The following is a 15,768-nucleotide window of genomic DNA, read 5'->3' as shown; positions in this document are numbered from 1 at the left end:
TTCCCCGCATTGCACCGCCGAAGGAATGCCGTGTGGGTGACAGCGGCTGTGGCGTAGCTTGTTTCGATTCGTAGATGCAGTGGATGGTAGATTAGCCAACCGCTGGAGGACGGCTGTGCCACTGGTAGTATGTTTCGCGCGGGGTGGAGACATTGCGGCGTGGTTGAGAGGTCTTGTATATGAGGAGGTGAGTGCGAGGTAGGGCGCACGCTGTGTGCGATTTACCATATCACAGACATCTTCGGACCGAGTGTTACTCAACAACACAAACAAACGGACTGCGAAACCGGCTTACAGCGACACGTCAACTTGCGACCACACGCGCATCAACACAGCACAACATGAAGACCGCCCTCTCAATCGCAGGCCTCATCGCCTTTACTACCGCCTCCCCACTACCCTCGCCAAAACACTCAGAAGCCCTACCCCTCGTTACTCTCTCCCTCATCGGCTCACCCTCACACTACACACTCGGCTCATCCCAAAATCCACAAGTATCCACATCAACATCCAACAACGCATGGTCGATACATATACCCATCGATGTCTCCCTCGATCTCAGCACACGGCCAGAACACGTCCAGGCCATCGAGATACTTGGGGTAGAGAAGGGCACGGATCTGCAGGGAGGGGCAGTAGAGAGGGATGATGCGGAGGTGGTGTGTAAAGCGAGGTTGGGGTGGGGGAGTGAAGGGGTGGTTGTGAGGATGGGTGGGGAGAGGGTTTTGGTTGATGGGGGGAAGGTGGGGAGGGTTACTGGGGTGGGATGTTGGAAGGAGAGGGTGTAGGTCGTGTATATGTGGAAGATGGGGTTTGTAAGAGCGGGAGGAGGAGGTGGTTAGTTTGCATTATCTCCATTGCGTTGGCGTTCGATGTTCACATCCGCCTTGGAGCGTATACGTTGCTTCCGCTTCGTCTTCTACAGGCAGCCTTCTAGCCTAATAATATAATCCCAATCAAATGTCTTGCTGACCTACCTCACACGTACATTCATCATCACACTCTCCATTCCCTACGCCCTATAACCCCGCATCAGCTTCTCCACAATACCAACTCCCATCTGCTCCTCCTCACTCGGCGCATCATCACCCTTCTCCTCCTTCCCAGAAACAAACCCCTCCTTCCGCATAATCCCCTCCATCATCCTAATCCCCCTCAACTCCTGCAGTGGCGGAATATTCTCCACGCCCTCGGGATCTATCACATCAAAGTCCACACCATGGGTAGGCTTAACCGCGTCTTCAATCTCATACAACTTATCCGGTGTAACAACAAAATCACACTGTACCTCTCCCTTCCTCGTCGGAGATACTGTTACCTTGTCCACGCCTAGCGCCGCCTCATCAACGACCTGACAGTCATGCGCAAGCGCCACAACAGGTGTCCGCGTGTGTAAAACACCCAGGTCCGATAACATCGCCCATTGTATCTCGAATAAATTATGCCCTTCCCAGATCGTCACGCCCTGCGCGTTGAACACCAGACCCCCCGTGACGCATAGGTCTATCCGGAGCCCTTCATCGCGCATCTGCGCCAGCGACACCGACCGCCCTATCCCAGGCTTCTCCATGCCGTCTAGACAAGCAGCCATTTCGTATTTGGTCTCCGCTATCCGGCCGGGATGCAGCAACACAAATCCCCTGCGCAGTCTGTACGTAGCGACGAGCACCTTTTTCCCGTCTTTCAGCGCCCGGTATCGTAGGTGCTCGAGGCTGTTGTCGGGGGTTATGAGGATTACGGTGGCGGACTTGTAGCAGGAGAGAGACGTGAGGCGGTCGACTGCGGAGGAGGAGTTGCGGAAGTCGGGGGTGAAGGACATGTAGTCGTGGTTGAAGCGCGCGTCGGGGTGGGCGTGTTGAAGGAGGGTGCGGTAGACGGATGCCCAGATGAGCTTGCGGGTGGCGTCGTCATCGGCGCCGGGGGAATGAGGGAAGGTCATTGGGAGAAGGAAGCGAGTGACGGGTGGCTGGAAGCCTGGGTGGATGGGATGCTGTGGGAGCGAGAGGCGGCGTGGTGGACTGTATGTATGCGCCGTGCCACGCCGCGGTCAATGGCGGGGATGATGCCTTTGTTCAAGCCCTGGAGCTGACTAACCGGGCAGCCTCATTGCCCGTCGTCTGCCATTCTTCACCCTCAAACTTCTGGGAAGATAGACAACCGACTCGCCGTCATCACTACCTCGCGATGCATGATTGTCGCTTGAAGATGATGATGGCAGGATCCCGGCTTCACCCGCCCGCGCGTCATTGGGGTAGACTTCCCGCGTCGGCATGCGCTAAATCGGCTACATGATTAGGCCCGTCATATTACCGAAGAGTCACATATCTCCAGGCCAAGACGCATGCATGGAAGACTTGAGTATTGTGACTCGTTATCTAGGGACACATTAAGCAGCAGCTTCGATGGACAAACATGACGAAATCGAGATGCGGACAGCGGCGACACCATCAAGCCGGTCGTCCATGGAAGGCAACAAAGAAACGATACCAGAAGAGTGCATTACAGAAGCGACGAATATGGATTCAATTAACACGGGACCACCACTTCTCGATTTCCCAAAGGCTAGTGAGCCCCTCGAAGCTGAAAAATCAGAAACAAGAGAAGGGAACAAGTCACCAGCCAAGAAGAACCCACCTAAACGCGCAAAAGCCCTCTCAGTCCTAAAATGGTTCATCAAAGACCAATGGTTCCTCCTCGCCATGGGCCTCGTCGTCCTCCTCTCCTCCCAAGTCCAAGTCCCCGCCCGCCAGCAACGCACAAAACGAACCGTAATCACCTACCTCGCCGTATCCGTCATCTTCTTCATCAACGGCTGCACACTAGACACGCGGGTCATGCTCGCCAACTACATGCGCTGGAAACTGCACATCTTCGTGCAACTCCAATGCTACCTCGTCTGTTCCGCAGCCACCTTCGCCATCGTGAGCCTATGTGCCCGGAACCGCGATTTCATGGATCCGTGGCTCTTGATCGGGTTTCTCTTCGTTGGGAGTGCCCCGACGACGATGTCTAGTAATGTTGTCATGACGCGGCAAGCCCACGGCAACGCAGCCCTCACAGTCGTGCAATCTGTAATCGGCCAGTTCCTCTGTCCCTTCCTCACACCGATAATCCTGCAAATGTACCTCTCGACTGGATCCTGGTATAGCAAAGTCCTGCAACGCGGGTCTGGCTACGCGGGCATCTACCAGCGCGTCTTCATGCAACTCGGCCTCTCCCTCTTCCTGCCCATGCTGCTCGGGCAAATCGTCCAACGCCTCTTCCCCGCGCCCACAAACAAAGTCTTCTTCGAGTGGAAGTTGCTCAAACTCTCCTCCATCGCCCTCCTAACAATGGTATGGCAAACTTTCGACCAAGCCTTCTCCTCCGGCGCCTTCTCGGCCGTCAAACCCTCCAATATCATTTTCATCGTCTTCATCACCATTGCGCTCTACTTCATCTGGCTGGCCCTCTGCTTTGTAGCGGCTACTATGTGGCTCCCGAAGAAAGACGTGATTGCTTGTTGCTATTGCTGTCCGGCTAAGGCGCTGGCGATGGTGGTCCCGCTCACGAGCGTTATGTATATTAATATTGATCCCGTGGATCAGAGTAAGATGCAGATTCCGGCGATTATTTTTCAGGCGTTTCAGGTGGCGATTGGGGGCATTATGACGATTGGGTTTCGGAGGTGGGTTCGGGGGGAGGAGGAGAGGGAGAGGGAGGAGGCGGAGAAGGGTGGGGTGGGTGGGGAGGGGAGATGATGTTAAGAAGGCGAATGCTGTTGATGCTTTTGACGGACAAAGGTATCTATACTATGCGCGAGCATTCTCCTCTTCCCTTTTCCGCTCAGCGATCACTCCCGCTTCTCGTGCTTGTAAAACAGTTCCGCCATGTTGTATATAGTAATCCTCAACGCCGATAATGCACAAGACCCCCAACCCCAACCCCACCAACCCCCCTCCTACTCAAGTAATGCAGCAGCATCCATTCGGAATCTAACATCATCAGCCCTTAACCCCATCCTCATCGTCATTCTCCAATTGTTAATACATACGCATTTGCATATCCCAAGAAAGCCATCGCAAGGACACTCGATACAAGAAACCGCTGCGGTAGTTCCATCTGCGTTCCTGACTTCCTTGACGGATCGATTGAGACTGACCTGTTTTGGTGGTTAGGCGTGGGAGGTGGGAGATGGGAGGAGAGGTTGGAAGGACGTACTGCAGCGGGCGACGCAAGCACCACGGATGCGGCGACGACAGCAATTATGGCTGAGAGTTTCATGATGCCAAACGAGTAATTGACCAAGGAAGTTCAAACGCGACGAGAGAGTCCAAAGGATAGGTATTTGATCGACACAGACACAGCACCAAAAAGTAAGTAACACAACAAAATGCAGCCCAGATCGACAGAAGACAGACCAGTCTGTTCTTAACCAGCAATTCCTTCTGCCCATCAATCTACTAGTCACGGCATCTGTCAAGCGAAGCAAGCGTTGCTAGCTCGGCTCCAAACTTTGGTGCCCTGGTCGGAGTTCATCAATTTAGATATGAAGTACGACATGGCACTCCGGTTCCCCGCGTGCGCGCCCTCGTGGCAGAAGTCAGGCACGACATATTTCTGCGGGGCGGGGGTAATCTATGTGCGCGTTGCTGGCGGTGGAGCTTGGTGATGGTCTCGCGTAACAGGCGCACCTGGAGTTTGGGTGTGGATGTGTCCGGAACATCGGAGGTTACTTTACTGTACCGTAGGCACATGCCACGAGCTCCGCGACCGTGACTGTCCAATATGCACCTGAGCTCTGTTTACCATTTACCCGGGATCTAGAGATTTCCACGGCAGGAACGGAACATTTCGACAATCTCGACAAAAAAAAACCATATGCGATGCAATATACTCATGCCACCTTCCGCTCCTTTCTTATTGGTCAACTATAAGATATCCTTTCGTTAACGAAGAATAATATATGCAGGGCGGGCGAAGAAGTCTAGATCGAGCGACTCTCCCCGTGGGAGTCCACGTGTTGTGTATCTCGCCTAGTGCATGTGCCGACAGAGAAGGATCGTGGGAAAAAAGGAGTGCGCATGCGCCGGAGGCCCCTTTTGTGTTGTTTTGCGGCGCCCGCACGGTATTGCACATATGGGATGCTGTGGCACGGTGCGGCGGACCCGGAGACCTGTGTTCGCGAACGTGAAGGACGATTTTACGCACGTCATCTTGCGATGCTGCAAACTTTGGGCATGCCATGTCTTGCGCATATCTCGTCGCTGTTATCGCAGATTCTAGACTTTCGAGCATCTACATTTACCGCAGCCCGGAGCTAGCATTGAGTACATATACGAGGATGCAGTCGCCCTTTGAGCTTCTGCCAGAAAGACTACTGCAGGCGCAGTGTGTTCGCCGACAGAGTTTGGAGCTAGCGGTGTCAAGACGGAGTGACAGCGACGCGTCGGGTCTTGGATCGCGTGGGTGCTCTGGCTTGGTGCGACCTTGGAAAGTGTGTATAGGTGCGCTGGGTTATTGCGAAGGGAAGGGAAATGGGAATTTTGGAAGGGGATGGCTGGCTTGGTTGAGGTAACTTGCGGGTAAAGCGGCGCATACACGAGGTTCTTGCTGATGAGGTTGCGGATCTAGATGCACGCAGGCAGGTGGGATGCAGAAGCCGAGTATGAGATCACGTGAGGAAGATGTCTTCCAGCTTCCAAATTCCACGCTCCAGCTCACACAACACCGCGACCACGCAATCCGCCATAAGAAGTACATTGACCTTTAGCACCTCCGCCCATAACCTACGTACCCCTTCCCTCTTCGACTACGACCGCCATCTCTAACCTTTTGCGCCTCTTCTATCCACCGTTTACTCGCACCAACCCGTGGCCTAGGTCTCTGTTTGTACCCTCCCTTGTGCCACGTCCCATCACCCTCATACTCAAACTCAATCCCCAAACCCCTTTTCTCAGGGTTATCGAACCTATCCAGCCAGCGATTCAACTGCGCATGACTATCCTTCGCACCAGCGGTATACGACAGAATAATACGTATCTTGCGCATCGGCACCGCATGACTGTCGTATGCCCCCGCGACCTCAAGTCCATCGTTGCTCAGCTTCTTCAGCTGGGCCTGCGACAGCCGGTTTAGGAACGTGACGACGGGTGCAAAGTTGTGGTTGCGCACTGTGGTTGTTATGACGGGTGCGTGGAAGAGGACGGCGTCGATGTACTCGTCGCAGATCTGTCTGTTTACTCCGGCGAGGCCGCAGCGTGTGACGATGTTAAGGGCCCCGGGTTTGAGCGTTGATGTGTTGTCTGATTCTAGGACGTGCTTGTAAATTTCATCTCGCAGCTCTCGTGGGAGGGCGAGGAAGGGCGGTAAGGTGTCATAGGTTGGACGTGGTTGTATGGGTGTGATGTCTGATGTAGTTGTTTTACGCGCTCGTTTCTTCGCCGCTGGTGCATGGTTGGTGGTGGGAACCGGGTTAGCGGCTTGCTCGTCCAGTTTGCGCTTTGAACGTCTGAGCTCTGGGGATGCTGTTGTAGCCATTGTTTGGTTCTATATGGGATCATATCAAGTTCTACATGTGTGGTGCTGGTAACCATATACTCATACTGTGCCAAGGCGGGCGTGGTGATCATCCAGGCAGCAGCAGGCAGCGACGAGGCGGTTGAGTGCGATGAGAGTCGGCCCGACTGCAACCAATTCCTTCCAACACCAGCGGCCACCGACTGCTTTCATCCGAAACACATCCAGTATCTCGTGTTATCATCGCTCTTATCGCAAGAAATAAAAGGGTATAGGTATCGCATTCATTGCGAAAGCTGTGATGGCTTGCTGCAGGCTGCCCGCCAGTTGCTACTCTCATCTCATCCTAGGCTCCCCTCACCGGCACTTCCTATGCGCCATCGCAGTACCAAGGCAGGATACCCTCATCGTGCCATGCTTTGTTTTTCGTCGACTCTATCTTCGAATTCGATTAGTGAGCGAAGAGCGCAATTCTCAGCCTCAACATCGTCGCACCGGCGCCCGCCTTCAATCACTCGGAAGTTGTTTGCCCGCGCTCGCGAATGAGGAATGTTGCCACGGCTGAGGACGGTCGCAAGCTAAAGGATGCGGCAGGTTTCATGCAGGCTTTCAGCTACTGGCCAGAGTTCTAGGTCTATGTGCTTCAGCTGTAATTTAAGCCGTTGCTGACAAGCCAGCATGTGCAACGTCGGCGGTGTCTGAGTTTCCCCGTCCCAATAAGCATCTTACGCCGCTTATCTTTGTGCAACCTCACTCACTTCTCGGCCAACCGATAGCAGCCATCTCAGCCTCAAGCCATCTGTTACACTTCCCTTCTGCAGCTTTACGTTCTGACATTTGTCCATCACACCACCTTCTTGAGGAGTCTCACTGTAAACTAGTCTGAGGTTTCCATCAGATGATGACGGCAATCATCAGCAATGCAACTGCCTTACCATAGCAAACCGCTGTAACGTTCGGTAACCGACCAGTAGGATTTGAGACGATGCACATGCCAGAGCCACGCCGATGGCTGAGCTCTGTCTCATGCGGTGATCAAGAGCGGGACCGATGTACTCAGACGATATGTCGCGACCGCTATTTTTGGTTTCCAACAACTGCACTTACTGCGGTATCTGGCTGGCGTTAGCGAGTCGAGGCGTGCAGTTTGTCAAACACCGCTCTGTCCTTCGCCGATGTGCGCAAGGCTGTTCCTTAAGCCCTCGTGGTCATCGAGATAAAGGTCTCTCAATGGCGCCGCTTACGGCTGCATCCGTCTCCAAACTACTCTCCTTGCGTTTTCGTTCAACATGCTGTATTTCACGCTCTTGCAGCTAATTCTGGTTTCCGTTGTCTCTTGCTTGAGATTCGACAAAGCATTTGTTGGGTACAATCTTAATGAGAACGAAGCAGCTATAGACCCCCTCGACTACTCAGGCGAATGGAAAGACCACACATTCCACCCATCACCAAAGAATTGGCGATTCCCATTCTACACCCTGTTTCTGGATCGATTTGTCAACGGCGACCCAACGAATGATGATATCAACGGGACGGTGTACGAAAAGGACTCGCAGAGTAATCAGTTGAGACATGGAGGTGATTTGGTGGGGTTGGTAGATAGCTTGGACTATATTCAAGGACTGGGTATCAAGGTAAGCAGCTCTACTGCTTCATGAACTTCGAGCTGAGACGTATAGGGCATCTACATCGCCGGCTCGCCCTTCATCAACAATCCATGGAAGGCAGACTCCTACTCGCCGCTAGACTTGACGCTTCTCGACAAGCATTACGGAGATATCGCAGCATGGCGAGCAGCTGTCGACGCCATCCACAAGCGGGGGATGTATGTGATACTGGATCACACAATGTCGACGTACGTAACACAAGTGACACTTGATCATCCTAGCTAATCGCGTGTGTAGCATGGGTGACCTTCTTGGCTTCGAGGGTTTCCTCAACGAGACAGCACCTTTTCGTCCAGAAGAACACAAAGTGCAGTGGAAGTCGAACCGCCAGTATCTAGACTTCTCGTTCGGGAACACTTACAACAACACATGCGCATACCCGAACTTCTGGAACGAGTCAGGGCAACCGGTATTGAAGGATTCGGATAAGACCTTTAGCAGGCTTGTCGGGTGCTATGACAGCGAGTTTGATCAGGTATGTTACACAAGTCAACAGCGAGAAGCAAAGTAGCTCTACTAACGACCCATCTCTCGTAGTATGGCGACACCGAAGCGTTCGGTGTATTCCCCGACTGGCAGCGCCAGCTATCCAAGTTCGCATCCGTCCAAGACCGTTTACGAGAATGGGTACCTTCAGTCCGAGAAAAGATCGAACACTTTTCGTGCATCACAATAGCGATGCTGGATATCGATGGCTTCCGATTCGACAAAGCTACACAAGTCACGGTCGAAGCTCAAGCTGAGTTTGGCGACTTCGTCCGACAATGCGCACGGAAGTATGGGAAGAACAACTTCTTCATGCCCGGCGAGATCACAGGAGGTAACAATTTTGCGTCCATCTACCTTGGGCGCGGAAGGCAACCTGATCAGGTTCCGGACAACATCACGCAAGCCGTTACGCTGACGAACAACTCGGATGACAAGTATTTCCTGCGAGCACATGGCAAACAAGCCTTGGATGGTGCTGCGTTTCATTACAGCACATATCGATCGCTTACCCGCTTTCTTGGATTAGACGGTAATCTAGAAGCGGGTTACGATGTTCCCGTCAACTTCGTCAATGCTTGGAACACACTGCTCACCACTAATGACTTCGTCAATGCCGAGAGTGGTGAATTTGATCCGCGACACATGTATGGAGTCACGAATCAGGTACACTCTCTTCTAGGTTTCTGAAGCCTATCCATCAGCCGCGCTAACAACATCAGGATGTCTTCCGTTGGCCCGCCATCAAACAAGGCACCGAGAGAATGCTGCTCGGCCTTTTCGTCACAACAATTCACATGCCAGGTATTCCAAAACTTCTCTGGGGCGAAGAACAGGCTTTCTACATCCTTGACAGCACTGCTGCGAACTATATCTTCGGTCGACAGCCGATCTCTTCAGCACAGGGGTGGCAAAATCACGGTTGCTACCGCCTCGGCAGCTCGCAATACTATGACATGCCACTTGAAGCAGTGCTTGATGGTTGCAACGACGACACCGTTAGCCAAGATCATCGAGACCCTTCGCATCCTGTTCATAACATCATTAAGAACATGTATCACCGCCGTACCCAGTATCCGGTCCTCAACGACGGTTACTTTCTACAATCGCTCTCCAATCAGACTCGCTTGGTGCAACTGCCGGGCTCGAACGGAACGAAATCGGAGTTCGGGATGTGGAGCGTCATGAGGAATCAGTATCTGGACGTACAAAACCTGACCGAAGGGACTGAATCATCGCAAATCTGGCTTGTCTACTCCAACGAGGATCGCGATGTCAACTACAAGTTTGACTGCAAAGACAAGGATAAGGCATTCATATCCGCGTTTGACGCTGGAACGACAGTCAAAAACCTGTTCGCTCCGTACGATGAGATCAAACTCGGGAACAGCTCCACCGCCTTGGGCATCGACGGCTCAGAGGAATTCAATGGTTGCGTCGACGGTCTCGATATGAAGGCGTATGACTTCCGGGCGTATGTGCCAAAGGCCAGCTGGCTAGATCCTATCCCCGTCATCACGAAGTTCTCGCCAGGCCATGATGCCCAAATCGAGTCGACGAAAGGGGCGGGAGACAGGGATTCACTTGACATTGAGTTGCAATTCTCCGAAGCGATGGATTGCGATGGGATTACCAAGGACCTCGTCATTACATCTGATACCGAGAATGACTTCTCTGCAACAGTTGACGACGACACTGTCGACTGTGCTGATATCTCGTCGCTAGTATCGAATCTTGTCGGTGGCTCCACGTCTAAATGGAGCTGGAAAGCGACTCTGAAGGATGTGGCTCATGGAATTCACACTGTCACCGTCAAGAACGCCACTACCAAGGATGGAGAGCGCTTCACGAACGCCAACGATCGCTTCATGATCCGGATCGGAGCTAAGAACAACCCCATGGTCTTCCCTCGTATCGCAAACTACACTACCGGCACACTCAAGAAGGACTCCAAGGTCTTGCATGTGTCGCACGTCGCCTCAGGCGCTAACAAATGGCGATACTCGACTAACTGGGGATCAACCTGGAGCCAGTGGGAAGACTATAAAGGCGGCAACAGCGACCTTCAGACGCAACCCTGGTCCGGTACCAAACGTCAAAGATGGGAGGGCGAGCACGTCATTCTTCAATACTGGAACCGCGTGACTGGAAGTAGCGATCACATCCAGCACACCGACACGAACTACAAGGGCCAACCAAGACGCTTTCCCCATCTCTTTGCTCACGGGCCGTACAACCAATTTGGATTCGATGCTGGTATCGATAGCTCATTCGACCTCGGCAAAGACGGGAAATGGAAACTACACATCATGACCGAATGGCCTTCGGTAGCCCAAGTCAATGTCTGGGGCATGAATCCTGGCGGTAAACCCGACGCGGGTTTCGTCTTCGGCGATGTTGACAACGACGGCGTTCTGGACAGACTTCCTCCAGACTCTCTCGCAAAGAACGTGCTCAACATGTCTGTCCTGCCACCTCGACCGTACCTAGCGTATCGCGTTGAGATCGATGATGCTACCCTGGCATACAAGCTTGTCTACACAGGTAATCGCTTCATACAACTAATCATGTTCGCTCTTCTCTGGTCTCTACCAGTCTTGACAGCTGCAATCAGTATCTGGATCTACAAGGGTGCCTTCTATGGTGTCAAGTTCAACCAGACGGGTGTGAGTGCGCAGGGTCTCGCTTTCTTCGCATCTTTGGCCTTTTGGCGTCGTGGTCACAAATTCGAAAGTATCCAGTCTGATGATGTCGTCGAGTTGAAAAGGTCTACTCCGCGTCTTGGCTTCACAAGGTCACGAGACTCGTCTCCCATGCCCGCTGCGGCTATCGGTAAGTTTGGCGCCAGTAAGAAGAGGCCAATGATTCTTATCGCTACCATGGAATACGATATCGAGGACTGGGCGATTAAGATCAAGATCGGTGGACTGGGCGTAATGGCACAGCTCATGGGAAAGAACTTGCCTCATCAAGATTTGATCTGGGTCGTTCCTTGCGTCGGTGGAGTCGACTATCCTATCGATGAACCGGCGGAGCCCATGACGGTGACCATTCTCGACACTGAGTACGAGATACAGGTCCAGTATCACAAGCTCAACAACATCACGTACGTGTTGTTGGATGCGCCGATCTTTCGACAACAATCCAAAACCGAGCCCTACCCACCCCGTATGGATGACCTGGACTCGGCTGTATACTACAGCGCCTGGAACGCCTGTATCGCTCTGACCATTGAGAGATTTCCCATCGATCTGTACCACATCAACGACTACCATGGCGCCGCTGCACCGTTGTACTTGCTCTCTAAAGGCAAGACGATTCCGTGCGCACTGTCACTACACAACGCAGAGTTCCAAGGATTATGGCCCATGCGCACACCAAAAGAACGCGACGAAGTCTGCCGCGTATACAATCTCGAGCCCTCCGTAGTCGAAAAGTACGTTCAATTCGGCGAAGTCTTCAACCTTTTGCACGCCGGTGCAAGCTACCTTCGCATCCACCAACGTGGTTTTGGCGCCGTCGGTGTCTCAAACAAGTATGGCAAACGTTCCTACGCTCGCTACCCTATCTTCTGGGGTCTGAAGGAAGTTGGCAGACTACCGAATCCTGATCCGAGTGACACCGCTCCTTGGGAACCGGAGAAGGAGAACGAGAATATCGTTGTTGATCCGGCGTACGAGGCTAGTCGTGGGGATTTGAGGATACAGGCTCAGCAGTGGGCTGGTCTGGATGAGGACCCTAATGCTGAGCTTTTTGTGTTTGTTGGTCGGTGGAGTAACCAGAAGGGTGTCGACCTTATCGCCGATGTCTTCCCCGCTGTTCTTGAGAAGCACTCGAACGTGCAGCTCATCTGTATAGGTCCCGTCATCGACCTCTACGGAAAGTTCGCAGCTCTCAAGCTCGGGAAGATGATGGAGAAATACCCAAGGCGCGTGTTCTCCAAGCCCGAGTTCACCGCACTTCCGCCCTTCATCTTTACAGGAGCTGAGTTTGCCCTGATCCCTTCCCGCGATGAGCCCTTCGGTCTCGTCGCTGTCGAGTTTGGTAGGAAAGGAGCGCTTGGTGTGGGTGCTCGCGTCGGTGGTCTTGGACAGATGCCTGGATGGTGGTTTACGGTCGAATCGACAACCACCAAACACATGCTGCACCAGTTCAAGTCAGCCATCGAAGACGCCCTGGAGTCCAAGACCGAGACAAGGGCGATCATGAGAGCGAGATCCGCAAAACAACGCTTTCCGGTCGCAAAGTGGGTGGAGGATCTCAACACCCTCCAGCAGACTGCCATCAAGATCCACAACGAGAAGAAAGACTCGGCATCCAAGGGTATCTTCCGTCCACGATCACGGGCTGCGGCTTCGCAGACCTCGCTGCAGTTCCCTGATGAAAGCTTCTTTCCTCCTCAGTCTCGCGCTGTCAGTACAGACAGGCTATCGAATTACGAGGAAACGCCTGTTGAGAACGATACCGAAGTGAATGACCCTGACAACTACTCCACAACACTTCGCCGTGGTCTCTCGCTCGGTGTACGCTCTGGACCTGGACACGAAACAAGGATGCATCCCTCTGGTGATGCAGTCACACAGGTTCACAAGCGGCGCTCGCCGTCCAGAACACCAGACATCCATGAGTATGACCCAGAAGGCGCGATAACGTCGAGCCAGGGGTCTCTGCACGACCAGGAAATGTTCATCAGCCGCGAGCAAGCAGAAGCTGACTACCGTGAGTCTGAGCGCCGGCTCGCCGTAGCAGCTCTCGAAGGCAACACTGCCGGTGCGTACGGACTAGATTCGCCGCCTATCGACACGAGTTATCGGGGACGTGGCAGATCCCGCAGCCCGCTTGCAGACGACGAGACCGACGACATGCTGATAAGATCGCCACCCACAAGTGGCCTCCTTGACCCAAGTAGCCTCCCAATGCGCGTGCGATCATCGCATCACCGACGCAACCGATCTTCTGCTCTCGACCTAAGCACCATCAAGAACGCCAGCACAACCGATTTCAGCCTACAGAAAGTCGATCCAACATTCGAAGACAAGACCGGCGTATACTACACCAAATTCGAATCCATGCTCAACACCCTCAGCGGCAAGACCTCCGAAAACGACCTCTGCGTCGAGCAATTCCTCGTCGACAGCGAAAAAGAATGGTTCAAGCGGATGCGCGCAGAGAGACTGGGTCGCGGCGATCGCGCGCGTTCTCAAGACAGCCGAGCGGGTCTGGGTATCAGTCCGCGTCCGGCGTGGCCCCGGGAGAGTCTGCACAGTAACGGCAGTCGGAGTTCGAGTTACTCGCACTACCAGTCGCAGTCTATGCAGGAAAGCGAGAACGACAGCGAAGAAGCTTCTCCTCGGCCCTCGGGTGAGGTGGACGAATTCCTTCTCGGTGCGAACTATCAGCGCCCGTCGCTGCTGAAGCGCTGGCTGCAGACGCGAATCGGCGATTGGCCAATTTACTCTATTCTTCTCGCGCTCGGGCAGATCATGGCGGCGAACTCGTATCAGATTACTCTTCTGACTGGGCCTCAGGGCCAGGGTCCGGAGAAACTGTATATTGTTGGTGCGATCTTCATCGTTATGTCGTGTGTCTGGTGGGTTATGTTTCGCACGCTGCCATCGAAGTTCGTTCTCTCTGCGCCCTTCGCAGTATATGGTGCTGCTTTCCTGTTCGTGGGTGTTGCGCCGTTCGCGGAGTTTGGGGTCGCGAGGGACTGGGTGCAGAATGTTGCTACGGGGCTGTATGTTTCTGCTTCGGCTAGTGGCTCGATATTCTTTGCGTTGAACTTTGGCGATGAAGGTAAGCTCGCTCTCCTCTTCCCGATTTGTTTAGTCCGTACTGACGTATCTAGGTGGCGCGCCTATCAAATCATGGATCTTCCGCGCTTGTATGATCCAGGGAACCCAGCAACTATACATCACAGCACTCTTCTACTGGGGAAGCACGCTCGCAAATTCGGACGCGAGCAATGCGCTTACCTCTTCGCCCAAGGCCGCGATGATCACGCTTCCAATAGCCGGTCTGATGTTCACCATCGGAGCTCTCCTCATCACGTCTCTACCATCATACTACCATCAGTCTCCAGGCAAAATCCCCTCGTTCTACAAAACACTTCTCCGACGAAAGCTCGTAGGCTGGTTCTTCGTCATGATCATCCTACAGAACTACTTCCTGAGCACACCCTACGGACGCAGCTGGGCGTACCTCTGGTCTTCCCACGCAGCACCACAGTGGGCGATCGGCCTGCTCGTCCTGGCCTTCTTCGTTGTAATCTGGGCAGCCTTCCTCTTCCTCTTCGCCAAGCTAAGCGGTAGCCACTCCTGGTTCCTCCCCATCTTCGCCATCGGCCTCGGCGCACCCCGCTGGGCCCAAATGCTCTGGGGCGTCTCCGGCATCGGCAACTGGGTCCCCTGGATGCCGGGCGGTCCCGTTGCCGGTGCGCTCGCCGGTCGCAGTCTGTGGCTCTGGCTTGGGCTTCTCGACGCGATTCAGGGCGTTGGGTTTGGTATGATGCTTCTGCAGACTCTCACTCGGATTCACATCGCGGTGTCTCTGGTTCTAGCGCAGATTCTGGGTACGGTCGTTACGATGCTGGCGAAGGCGACGGCGCCCAATGCGAATGGGCCTGGAGATGTGTTTCCGGATTTCTCGGCGGGAGTGGTGAAGGGGTTGGGGAAGCCGTGGTTCTGGATTGGGTTGGCGGCGCAGTTGGTGGTTCCGTTGGGGTTTTTTAAGTTTTTTAGGAAGGAGCAGTTGAGTAAGCCGTAGGTGTGTTAGTGTAGTAATGTACTCCTGTTTGTCATTTAGTCGTCAGGAGGAGGGTTCGTCGGGCCAGTGTGACCTTGCGTGTGGGAACTTGCGATCTACCGAGGGGATACTTTCACGAGCGCGCATCGGCAGATCTACGTTAGCATCAGGATCTGAGGATTGAGTCGGCGTTTCTAAGGATCCGAGCATGTGCCTAGGCTCCGAACATAGAAAGTCTGGTGCCTCAGCTACGTAGTACGCAGGGCACGAAGCAGGATACGGAGCAATCTGGTGCTTCGGCATCCAGCTCTCGAGCGCGTGCAGCACTGCCAAGTATTGTTCGAAGCCATAGTACTCGTGTGTACCCCATGAC

The 15,768-nt window shown here is 53.7% G+C and overlaps 4 protein-coding genes across 4 annotated transcripts; 2 read left to right on the top strand and 2 right to left on the bottom strand.

Annotated features, from left to right (window-relative positions):
- Nucleotides 1–1,575: 1,575 nt before the first annotated feature.
- Nucleotides 1,576–1,939, bottom strand: J4E83_009864 (uncharacterized protein; the record flags this gene model as incomplete). Its single annotated transcript, XM_049336749.1, has 2 exons — nt 1,576–1,608; nt 1,670–1,939. The coding sequence occupies 2 exons, from the start codon at nt 1,937–1,939 to the stop codon at nt 1,576–1,578; spliced, it is 303 nt and encodes a 100-aa protein (XP_049184175.1).
- A 463-nt stretch (nt 1,940–2,402) lies between these two features.
- J4E83_009863 (uncharacterized protein) lies at nt 2,403–3,740 on the top strand (the record flags this gene model as incomplete). Its single annotated transcript, XM_049336748.1, has 1 exon — nt 2,403–3,740. The coding sequence occupies one exon, from the start codon at nt 2,403–2,405 to the stop codon at nt 3,738–3,740; it is 1,338 nt and encodes a 445-aa protein (XP_049184174.1).
- A 2,008-nt stretch (nt 3,741–5,748) lies between these two features.
- On the bottom strand, nt 5,749–6,519 carry J4E83_009862 (uncharacterized protein; the record flags this gene model as incomplete). Its single annotated transcript, XM_049336747.1, has 1 exon — nt 5,749–6,519. One exon carries the CDS (start codon nt 6,517–6,519, stop codon nt 5,749–5,751), a length of 771 nt encoding a protein of 256 aa, XP_049184173.1.
- Nucleotides 6,520–7,787: 1,268 nt separating this feature from the next.
- Nucleotides 7,788–15,416, top strand: J4E83_009861 (uncharacterized protein; the record flags this gene model as incomplete). The annotated part of the gene is made up of 6 exons (XM_049336746.1): nt 7,788–8,132; nt 8,178–8,353; nt 8,403–8,640; nt 8,703–9,317; nt 9,374–14,447; nt 14,500–15,416. The coding sequence occupies 6 exons, from the start codon at nt 7,788–7,790 to the stop codon at nt 15,414–15,416; spliced, it is 7,365 nt and encodes a 2,454-aa protein (XP_049184172.1).
- Nucleotides 15,417–15,768: the final 352 nt, after the last annotated feature.

Source organism: Alternaria metachromatica (assembly GCF_023757995.1).
Source record: "Alternaria metachromatica strain BMP 0045 chromosome Unknown scaffold_37, whole genome shotgun sequence".
In the NCBI taxonomy this organism is placed as follows: Eukaryota; Fungi; Ascomycota; class Dothideomycetes; order Pleosporales; family Pleosporaceae; genus Alternaria; species Alternaria metachromatica.
Note: the sequence above shows the minus strand (reverse complement) of the source record. Positions and strands in the feature narration are given on the sequence as shown.